The sequence below is a fragment of the Mirounga leonina genome, unplaced genomic scaffold (assembly GCF_011800145.1).
Source record: "Mirounga leonina isolate KUSES-001 unplaced genomic scaffold, KU_Mleo_1.0 Mir_447, whole genome shotgun sequence".
Lineage (NCBI taxonomy): Eukaryota > Metazoa > Chordata > Mammalia > Carnivora > Phocidae > Mirounga > Mirounga leonina.
Genome location: NW_023270757.1, coordinates 2,473,416 through 2,484,309, shown reverse-complemented (window position 1 = coordinate 2,484,309; position 10,894 = coordinate 2,473,416). Strand labels below are relative to the sequence as shown.

General features: G+C 42.4%; 1 protein-coding gene and 1 long non-coding RNA gene across 2 annotated transcripts in view; one reads left to right on the top strand and one right to left on the bottom strand.

Annotated features, from left to right (window-relative positions):
* Window positions 1-4,980: 4,980 nt before the first annotated feature.
* LOC117999038 lies at window positions 4,981-9,854 on the bottom strand. Its single transcript, XR_004676186.1, has 3 exons — window positions 9,841-9,854; window positions 6,494-6,596; window positions 4,981-5,050 (listed from the first exon to the last, which is right to left on the bottom strand). It is a non-coding gene; the product is annotated as an uncharacterized LOC117999038 (long non-coding RNA).
* ADAMTSL1 (ADAMTS like 1) overlaps window positions 9,696-10,894 on the top strand; it is a 396,511-nt gene continuing 395,312 nt past the window's right edge. The window contains exon 1 of the mRNA XM_034987936.1: window positions 9,696-10,312. Within this exon, the coding sequence (XP_034843827.1) occupies window positions 10,247-10,312 (66 nt within the window). The 5' untranslated portion in view covers window positions 9,696-10,246. The remainder of the gene's footprint in view (window positions 10,313-10,894) is intronic.

The window sequence follows — 10,894 nt, the reverse complement described above, 5'->3', positions numbered from 1 at the left end:
ACAAATACTTAGTAGATTCCCCCCATATGCCAGGTAGCAATGCCAAAAGTTGGGAATGAACAGACAAGACACAAAAACTGCCTTCAAGGCTGACAGTCTAACGTTTGAGTAGTTTGCTGTTGTTCTTTTGATGGTGGTAATGATTTGCAGTTGATGCATTAACTCTCCTTCCAGGCTTCTTAAGACCAGTAATATATTTGTACAGTATATGGCAAAAGTGCCCTCATGACCCCAGGCTTCACTAACTTGAGGCTTTGAGCAACTTAGATAACTAGAACCAGATGGAAATAGTACATTGTCCCGTATGTCAGGTGACTCAGGACATTGCCAACCCCTCCCCCATATATATCATCTGTAATAGTAGCTTCAAGAGAAAACCATTTCAGCTAAATCAGAAATTAGATTAATGGAACCTGTACAAATGAAATGTAGTAGTATTTTATGAATTCTGCTAAGGTATTAAATTTGATTATGGGAGAACAAATTTTTCCATTTGAATGGCATTCTACCAGTGGAAGTAACATATAAGAAATAATAATCCAGTGTGAATAAATTTTCTTAAATAATTTTGAAGTTTTTCCAAATAACTAAAGATAACAAAATGTGAACCTTAGAAAGGGTAGGATAGCCTTGGAAGTTTGATAAATCATAGAGGCGACAAAAATGAGTTTAAGGATAAAGAAAAACATTGTTTTCATCAACATGAAATCACTCTCTTATTCCATCATTTCTTTCGAAGTACTCCATAGATGGCTTCCTTTTTACAATCACAATGTTTTATTTTAAATCCTTATACCCCACCTTCTTCCAAACAAATCAAAATGTTGTTTAAAGTAAAATTGCAATGCAAAAAATACCAAACCACTTACATGGAATACAGAATATAAAAATCAAGGAAAAGTGATGAAATTTTTTAAAACCATAGGCTGAGGAAAGATCTAACTATTGAGCACAAACTTTTGTTCTGAGATTCCTAGTAGCCAAAACAAAAATAGAAACTCAGGGAGTTATATAGCTCTCATTATCTAAAAAGTGAAACATATCCACCTATCAAAGACATGCTTTTTGTATTTGACCATAATTCTTTTTTTTTTTTTAAGATTCTGTTTATTTATTTGACAGAGAGAGACACAGCGAGAGAGGGAACACAAGCAGGGGGAGTAGGAGAGGGAGAAGCAGGCTTCCCGCTGAGCAGGGATCCCGATGTGGGGCTTGATCCCAGGACCCTGGGATCATGACCTGAGCTGAAGGCAGACACTTAACCGACTGAGCCACCCAGGTGCCCCTGTATTTGACCATAATTCTAAGGATTTGCCAGGGGGATTCTTATATAACTGAACTACATAAGCAAAATTGTCCTAGATAATTTTAGATCTCAGGAGTGTTACAAATACACATTTCTATATTGGCCATTAGTCAAAGCCAGAGAAATGATGTTTGTTTATAGATCCTAAGCTGACAGAAGACTATACAGCTTGGCCTATTTATTTGGTAGTTTTGCATAATCCTGCCACCAGGATATTATGTTAAAACATACATGTATTAAACACATTTCTTTCTCTCATGAAAGTATGAAGGTAGGCAGTCTAGGAGCATGATGATACTCCAGAGTTTCAGGCAGCCAGGGGCCCTTTTTCTGGTGCATAGTATCACCTCCAGATTACCTCATGGTCCAAGATGGCTTCCAGTCTTCACATCATCATTCCCATCAGACAGAGGAGGAAAGGGTAAAGCAGGGTATGCCCCTCTTTTTAAGGACATTACTTGGAATTACATCCACTACCTCCACTTATATTTCCTTAGTGAGAATCTTGTCACATGGTCACATATAGCTGCAAGGAAGGCCAGGAAATGTCTCTATTCTGGTTGGGCATGTATGTTTGTTAGCAAGGCAGCGAAATGGTAACATATATCGAGAGGTAGCTAATATTTCTGCCACAGGTATGCTATTTAAAATTTTTGTCCCATAACATGTAGGCGTGACCTTAAAAACCAATGTATTGAGAGAAAAAGTAGATGCATATGGTTACAGTAAACATTCTACTTACAAGGCCATCTGAGGCTGACAAGAGCATTTTTTTTATCAGAGTCTGAGTGCTAGGAAAGAATGGGGACATAGAGGGTGAGGTGGGGCGGGGGTAGTGGCCAAGGGAAAATATGTAACCAAACTCACAAACCAAAAGCTAGGCCTCTTTGACCATTCAGACAAGAATGTGCCTCTCTAAAAGAGACCTTGCCCAAATCCTCAAAGTAGTGAGCCTTGGACCTTACTGCCTCTTTATTTTGCGCACCCCAGTCATGCCCCCACCTACAGTCCTCCTAGAGCTATGATCAAGTGACAGGCAGCAAATGTATCTTGCTAGCCTTAAATGCAAGAAACCTCAAAGCTAGGACTCATTTCTCCTCCAGCTGCTCCCAAAGGCTTTTGTGATTAGCTCCCACCCTACAATCATATCTAAGGAATGGGGGTTCTCTCCTTTATCCTTGGAATCCGACACTGTCTGTAACTACTAGTTTCTGTGCTGGGTAACCAATGTGGGATTTTTTTTTTTTCTAAAGATTTTATTTATTTATTTGACAGAGAGAGACACAGTGAGAGAGGAACACAAGCAGGGGGAGTGGAGGGGGGAGAGGCAGGCTTCCCGCCAAGGGGGGAGCCTGATGCGGGGCTCGATCCCAGAACGCCGGGATCATGACCTGAGCCGAAGGCAGGTGCTTAACGACTGAGCCACCCAGGCGCCCCCCAATGTGGGATTTTAACTTCTAGGAAATGCATGTGTAAAAAAGATAAATCTCTGGATTCTTTTACCTATTTCTTCCAATTGCACTCCATATTTCCCCCACAGGGCACCTGCTGATGAGTAACTTTTTGTTGTTGTTGGCTTGTATTCAATTCTCTATGTTGTTACCCAATATAATGTTTTCTCTTTTTGCCATATTTACCAAGATCCAAATTCCTTCATAAAGTATTTTCAAAAGAAAGGCCAATCACAGGATACAAACATAGTGATTCAAAGGGGCACCTGAACCCTGATGTTTATAGCAGCAATGTCCACAATAGCCAAACTGTGGAAAGAGCCCAGATGTCCATCAACAGATGAGTAGATAAAAAAGAGGTGGTGTGTATACACACACACACACACACACACACACACTGGAATACTACTCAGCCGTCAAAAAAATGAAATCTTGCCATTTGCAATGATGTGGATGGAACTAGAGGGTATTATGCTAAGTGAAATAAGCCAGAGGAAGACAAATATGTAATTTCACTCATATGTGGAATTTAAGAAACAAAACAGATGAACATACGGGAAGGGAGGCAAAAATAAAATAAGACAAAATCAGAGAGGGAGACAAACCATAAGAGACTCTTAACTATAGGAAACAAACTAAGGGTTGCTGGAGGGGAGGTGGGAGGGGGGATGGGGTAACTGGGGGATGGGCATTAAGGAGGGCACGTGATATAATGAGCACTGGGTGTTATATGCAACTGATGAATCACTAAACTCTACCTCTAAAACTAATAATACACTATATGTTAATTGATTTTAAATAAAAAAAAAGAAAGGCTCACCACATTTGAAGTAGGAAAGAGAAAACATCCAACTTTACCCACAAACTCCATGCCCTTTTCAGAAACTTGAAAAATAAACTATACTATAAATTATTTTTAATTATAGGTTCTTTTTCAGCATTCCTTTATTTGGTAGTTTTTGATACTTCTTTGACTATGTTTATAATTGTGATATGAGAGAATCTTTCTGACTTAATAGAGAGGCCATTCATCTAGCTGGTATGAGCAAATATAACCAGCATACAACAGGAATGAAATTGAAGACTACATGATGATCTATTTTATTTTAGAGGAAGAAGACTCTGATTTTTCGTGGTTTAACTGCTATTCTGAAATTAAAATTTTATTTTACCTTTAGTCTACATTTTCACTTAGTTTTCGGAGACCAGGTGTTCTTTTGCAATTCTCCTGCTTGCTTTTGTTTCCTCTTTTCTTTTTTTCCTGACACCATATCTGGTACACATAGCATATGTTCATCAACTCACATGTCAATTTGACAAGTATTTATGTAATGCCAATTTCTCTGAGCTATACCTTAAAGGTTAACAAGGATTTGAGCAAGACAGGAATGGCAGGGAGGATCTTCCAGGCAGAAGGGACAGGATGAACAAATACACAGAAGTGGAAGTACTTGGAGTGTTGGGGTAATATCAGGTATTTCAATTGGGCTGGAGCATGACTTTCTATTATCCTGGGACCAGAAGCTGATCAGGGAGGTCCTTGAATGCCAAGCTGAGGAATTTGGCTTTTGCCTTGTACTTCCACTCCTTTCTCTGTATTGTCTATAAATCTGTTAACACTCCTTCGCCTTATTGTCTGGCTCCGGGATAATTATTTTATCTGTGAAGAATGATGTCATGGAAATAGTACTGAACTAAGAACCAAGGGCCCCAGATTTATATATTATACTTGGGTTTAACATATGGATATTACAACCATAATTCAAACCTCGGCAATTACACTGGTGTCTCTCTGTGTCAAAAAAGGCTACAAGAGATAGTTTATCTGCTTCCACAATATTTATCAAGCATTGCACACAGTAGGTGCTCAGTGAGTGTTTGTTGAATCTAATTCAGTAACAAACCTCTGTGATCAAGGACACAGCCCCAGCAATGTAGAAAAGGGAGGAAGAAGGACCACCAGTTTGGAAGTGGTGAATAATCCTATCCTCCCCATGTGGTTCAGTGCTCTGTTATGAGTTTGTATGTTTGTTTGCTTGCTCGGGGCAGGGGAAGAGAGTCCTAGAATTAGAATCTAAATTATGATAATGTTTTTTTTTCCCGGGATTTGATTAGAATTTTCAAACACCCAGAAAGTTTGAAAGACATGTACAGTGGATACTCATATGCCCACCAACTAGCATGGTAATATTAATTCATCTCTTACCTTGTACTGAGCTATACTCTGCAAACCCTTCGTCCCACTGCCAGCAGCTGCTCTGTGGTGCTGACCATTATTCTTGTCATATAACCACTTAAAACCAAAACAGACAAAAAACTGGGCTCAGTGACTTTCAGCAATTTATTTCCTTAAAGCCCTCCCAGTAATAAGGGGAATGGCTAGAATTTGAACTCTCTGGTTCCAAAATCTGGGTTCTTTCCACTGCACTAAGTAGCCTCCAGAATCCCTCTCTACTACTGGTCAGGGTCACAGGTTCTGAGTATCTACAGTGTGAGAAGCCCTGAATTAAGCATTGTAGGCAATAAAAAGAAATGTAAGCTGAGGCTCTTAGGGCTTTAGGCAACTCAAGATGAATCAAATCAAATTTTAAAATCTGCTGAGTTCCCTCCCTATGTAACATGCAGGCCTAGACACTTTATAGGGAGAGATAGATCGCTGAGGATAGATTTGAGATTGTGAGACAAAGAATTAAAAAACTTTTTTCTTCCTTTTTAAGCAGCCTAAAATATTGGGTCAGGGTGAGTAAAAGCCTTGGCCTTACATGTTCATGCTTTCTCTCTGCTTACCCTGTCCTCCTCACCTGCAAACTTTTCCCCCTTCCTTAGCATCTCTTAAAAGTCTCTGTATATCTCAAGGTGTTTTTCAAGTTCTGCTTCTTCCATTCTGGTCCTCCTCACTGAGTCCTCAAACTAGCAATGATCTCTCCCTTCTCTGAACTCCCACAGCCCTCTGCTCTACAAAGGTGTAGCTTAGTGATTCAGAACACTGATGGCCCCTGAGATCCTGGCCCTTCCGCCTCGTGGATATGTGATCTTGGAAAATTATTGACTTCTCCATGCCTCAGTTTTCTCCTCTGGTAAAGGGGATATATCAGTCAAGGATTCTGTTTCATAGAATTGAATTTCCTCCTGCTAATTGAAGTAGAAAGTGCTATATTATAACGGAATTAACTAACTCACTAGAAGTTGGAATTGACAACAAAAAAAGACTCTAGTTGGAGCTTTCTGAAGACTCCCATGCTACTCTGCAGTAAAAGATCACCACAGGAGCTCTGCCTTCAATAACCAGTAAATCACCAGCTGACTGGAAATGCAAGGTCTGCAACATGGCTGCCCACCCTCCCTGATCCAGCTGATATACTGCATGGAAACTTGCCTCTAGTCACCCACAAAGGTAGTGACAAGTTGGGATGGTTGCAGGTAAACTGCATTGCTCTAGGCTATTTTAACAGGCAGAGAAAGCAAAGCATGGTCTCTGCCTCATTTCTTCTTTTAAATCTTATAGGCGCACTCCTGGGCAGCCAAATCTAAAATACATCCGGTACCCTAGCTTCAAGGGAGCCTGGGAAATGTAGTTTCTAGGTTTCTGGCTTCTGCATCTCAAGAAGGTACTAGCTGGGACAAATGCTGACTGCTAATCAACCATAAATCATATCCATTTGAAGATAATAAAAGTACCTCCCCCATCGGGTTGTTGTGAGGATTATATGAAATAATAAAGTACTTAGTACAGTACCTGGCACACGGGAGACTCTCAGTAAATGCAGCTATTTTCATCAGTCAACGTCTCTGGGGGATTGTCCAGGTGGAAGACCTTAGATATAGTGCCATATTCCCACCTGCTGATAAGTAATGTTGATGAATCCACTTACCATATAAGAGCACCAGTTTTGCTAACTATAAATTGAGGATAATAACCACTCGCCACCTTACAGAATTTCTGCTCATGTTACATGAGGTCCTGCGTGAAAGATGATTTGGGAGCTGTAACGAACGTTCCAATCGCTTTGGTGTTAAATGGATATTAGGTGAACTGGAGAGATCCAATTCCAGCTCTGCCCCTGAGAGTAGCAGTGGGCTTCCTATAGTTTTACCTTATGCATCCCCACACCATGTTTTCCTCTTCTTAATTTTCAGAATTAGCCAGGGAAATTAAACAACTTCCACGCATGCCTATGAGGATAGTAAGGTTCAGGCACTGTCATTACCACCTCCTGCAAGAGGGGAGATAAGGTCCTGCTCAGCTCGTCAAGGACCCCCACCCCTGCATTCTTTCCAGAAGGCTCTCTGCCCTCTCCACTCCAGGGACTGCCACTGGAGGGCCAAGCGAGGAGGCCCAACCTCAGGAAGAGACAGGTGGCTCTGGCGTGAATGCTGTAATGCATTCTCCCCAGGGAGAGAAATTCTGAGAGTTTAGCTCACTCTTTCCTGCCATAAAGTACACTGAATGTTAACAGCTTGCTCCTGTCCAAGCTGGTGTTTTTTAAATTAAGTATTGTTAAATCCATACCATTTGGAATGATGCTTCAGACAGCCCTGACACTCTGTCTCTTGCTTCTGCTTTCATGTCACCTAATCTATTGCACAGGGAGCCAGTAACCAGTATTATGGCAGCTGTGGTGACTCCCGCTACTCAGACCCTGGCAGGCGGCTTTAATGTAGATACCTGAAGAGGGAGAAGGAGCTCGGCCAACGCCCTGCTCCCATGCTGTAAGAGGCATTCCCCAGGGCCGCCGTGGGTAAGGATCTAGATGACCTCGGGTTTTATGTTATTTTTCCTTGGCACTAGAAAAAGTCTTAGAAATGACAAAGGTGGGGGGTGCCTGGGTGGCTCAGTCGTTAAGTGTCTGCCTTTGGCTCAGGTCATGATCCCTGGGTCCTGGGATCGAGCCCCGCATCAGGCTCCCTGCTCCCCGGGAAGCCTGCTTCTCCCGCTCCCCCTGCTTGTCCTCCCTCTCTAACTGTCTCTCTCTCTGTCAAATAAGTAAATAAAATCTTTAAAAAAAAAAAAAAGAAATGACAAAGGTGGGAGACAGAGAAACTGTAGGTTAAAATAAGATACGTTTCATTGTCAGGTAACATAGACCCAGAATAAAACCTGAGTAGCCTGCCTTCTGCCCCTTTACCTTCACTGTAGACATCGCCATCCCACCTGTATGACAGCATCGCCCGCATCTGAAAGTGTGCGTGTGGGTGTGTAGGTGTATGCACATACACAGAGATATATGCAGATATATGCATACACATATGTAGATATGTGTATACGAGAGAAGAGTGATTCAGGGTCAGAAGACCCTATTCAAAGGCCAGGTTCTAGCCAGTGGGGCCCAAGGCAAGTCAATTAAGCCCTCTGAGCTTCAGCTTCCACATATATAAAATTGGATGAGTATTTAACTGACTTCACAAGAATAGTCATAAAGGTCAAATGAGATTGTGGGTGTAAAACCATTTGCAGCCGTCAGAGATGACATAAACTTCGGTAATTATTGAAATTAGCTCATCCCCAAAACTTACCCCAATCACCCTCCCCCAACTTGATTTTGTTCTCCCATTTCTAAAATTACAGTGAGCTTGGAGTTTGCCCTGCACTGTGTACTGTTTGACCATACAATTGCTTTTCCTAGTTTCCCTGGGCATCCCCAACAGGAAAGGAGACGCTAGGAGCACTGGGACCAGAGGCAGGAGACATTGTGGCGGGCGTCCTCCGGGCATTGAACGGAAGGTTGAGGGCCTGACTTAAGGTTGAGGGCAAAGTGGATCCTCCTATGCTTCTGACTTTTCTAACAGGTTGAAAATGGGAATTTTAAAGCTCTTCTGTCTTTAATTGATAGGCCATGTGAAGTAAGTAACCTGACGTTGAACAAGCTGCTTTTCTTCACCTTTCTGAGAAGCAGTGCTGCCAGTATGTATATGGGCAGACCTGCCTGTGTTCACATGCCCATTATGGCTTGATCAGGTTTTCCATAGTTGTGTGTGTTTCCCAACTGTTGTCGGCATTTCTTATTAATGAGAGGAACGTCTTCTACCTCCACCATGTGTACTTCTGGGCTATCGGGAAATCTACAAAGGAAAAACTTCCTGGAGACACAGCTATGGAAATGGAAGGTCAAGTTTGCTATTTCATTCTTTCAAACACTCGATGATTTTTTTAGCAGATAAGGGGAAAGACGTCCCTGTTTGACACTTGACACTTTCCTAAAGCTGTAATAAAATCCTCCTCTGGTAGAGTCAAATCTTGATTGCTGGTGGATTAGCCAGACATAGAAGCTTTCTGACCTTCTCTTTCCTGTTCCTGGCCTTGTCCTCATTTCATTGCTCATTAGCACTTACTTCCTCCTGAGCCTCTCCCGTCCAAGCCTCTTGCAACAGTAGAAGGGAAGAGGAGGCAGACTCACTTCAGCCCTTTCTGCTGCTTCGTTGTAGCTGCTTTGATAAAGGACTTGGATAAGGAGGAGGCTGAGACAGTTGGTTAAAAGGTTTGGGGATTAACTGAGGATTTAATTCATCCTTTCTTTCCCTCCTGCTGCCAAAGCAGATAGTTGAGAGTTGGCAGTTTGTCAAAACCAGGCGTTTCCTCAACCCCAAATTTCAGCCCCACTTATCCCAGTCTTTGTTAAAGGGCTTTTTTTTTTTTTAAACCAGAGGGATCTAAATTTCTAATTGTACCTTTACTGTAGTAAACCTTAGATATTTTAAATTGTCACTTTACAAAGAAGCAACTTGCTCCCCCGCGCCACCCCCCACAGATCAAGTCAGTTACCGAAGTTAACTTATGTCACCATTTAGGTTTAGTAAGGAACTTCCAAAAACTCATAGAGCCTCCCTTTTCCAAGTCAAGGGAGAAAATAGAGGAACTTGACGGAAAAGGAATAAAGCGGTTGTACAGAACACGTTTAAAGGGCACATTAAGTCAGTTTTTGTCTGTGGTTCTTTCCCTTTATGGCGTATGTTATATATTGACAGGGATTAAGTTTCTCTCCTGAATGGAACAATACAGAGTCACAGGGAGCTACTGTACTTTACAAAGCAACAGGCACCGCACAAGCAAATGGCCAACAGAAAGGTATCCCACAAAGAACCAACCAGGTTAGTTAAAAGGAGAGGGCTTTGCTTCATCTTTGGCAGTTGGGCATCTTGTGCATTCCTCCTCTCGCTGCAGCCGGCGCGCTCTGCTCTCCTTTCTTTTCCGTCCCGTTCACCCTCTTTTGCTCACACTGTTACACTTTCTCTGTCCCCCGGCTTTGTTATTCAGCATGTCTGATTAGCAGGAGCCTGATTGGCTGGCTGCCTGCTCCGAAAGAGATTCCATTCAGCTTACCCCCCACCCATCCACCCACCCACCCACCCTCGGTCAGGAAATGTGAGCGGGGCTGATGGAAGCTGATAGGCAGGGCTGGAGTGTTAGCACCGGTACTGGATGTGACAGCAGGCAGAAGGGCACTTAGCCGCTTATTCAGTGTCCGATCGGGATTCCGGCAAGGATCCAAGCATGGAATGCTGCCGTCGTCGGGCAACTCCTGGCACACCGCTCCTCTTTCTGGCTTTCCTGCTCCTGGTAAATGCCTTTTCATTTCAATACGTTGCTCTTGCCACTTAGTCCGGGTGCTGTTGTGGTAGTATGTCTGTGTGTGTGTGTGTGTGTGTATCTTGATCTTCAAACACCAGGTAATATAATTTACACGATTTAAAAAAAAAAAAAAAGGAAAAACTTCTTTCAGAACTTTAACCCCAGCTTCCCAAGCAAAATAAAGTCCGATCGACTTTGTGGGAGAGTGAGAGGTATATAATAATATCGAGACTCGAGCTTTAGGGTATACTGCAGAGAGTTCCGTGAGCTGCGGACCGGGTAAATGGTGGTGTGTATGCTTGGAATTTGGGTAACAGACGTCCTGAAATTAAACTCACTCACTGGGGTGTTCCTGGAATTTTTGAAGGATGGGCTGTAAGGGGCTTTCCCCCACTGCCTTTTATGAATCCTCTCCCTCTGTGCACACGTGCTAGGGGACCAGGTAAAAGAGGGAACGAGAGCCTGTTTGCAGCCAACCCAGATTACAGCTCGTAATTACTGTAAGTCCTCTATGGATACAAGTTAATGCTAGTATTTATGAATCAAGGATTAGGGTCTTTGATCTCAGAT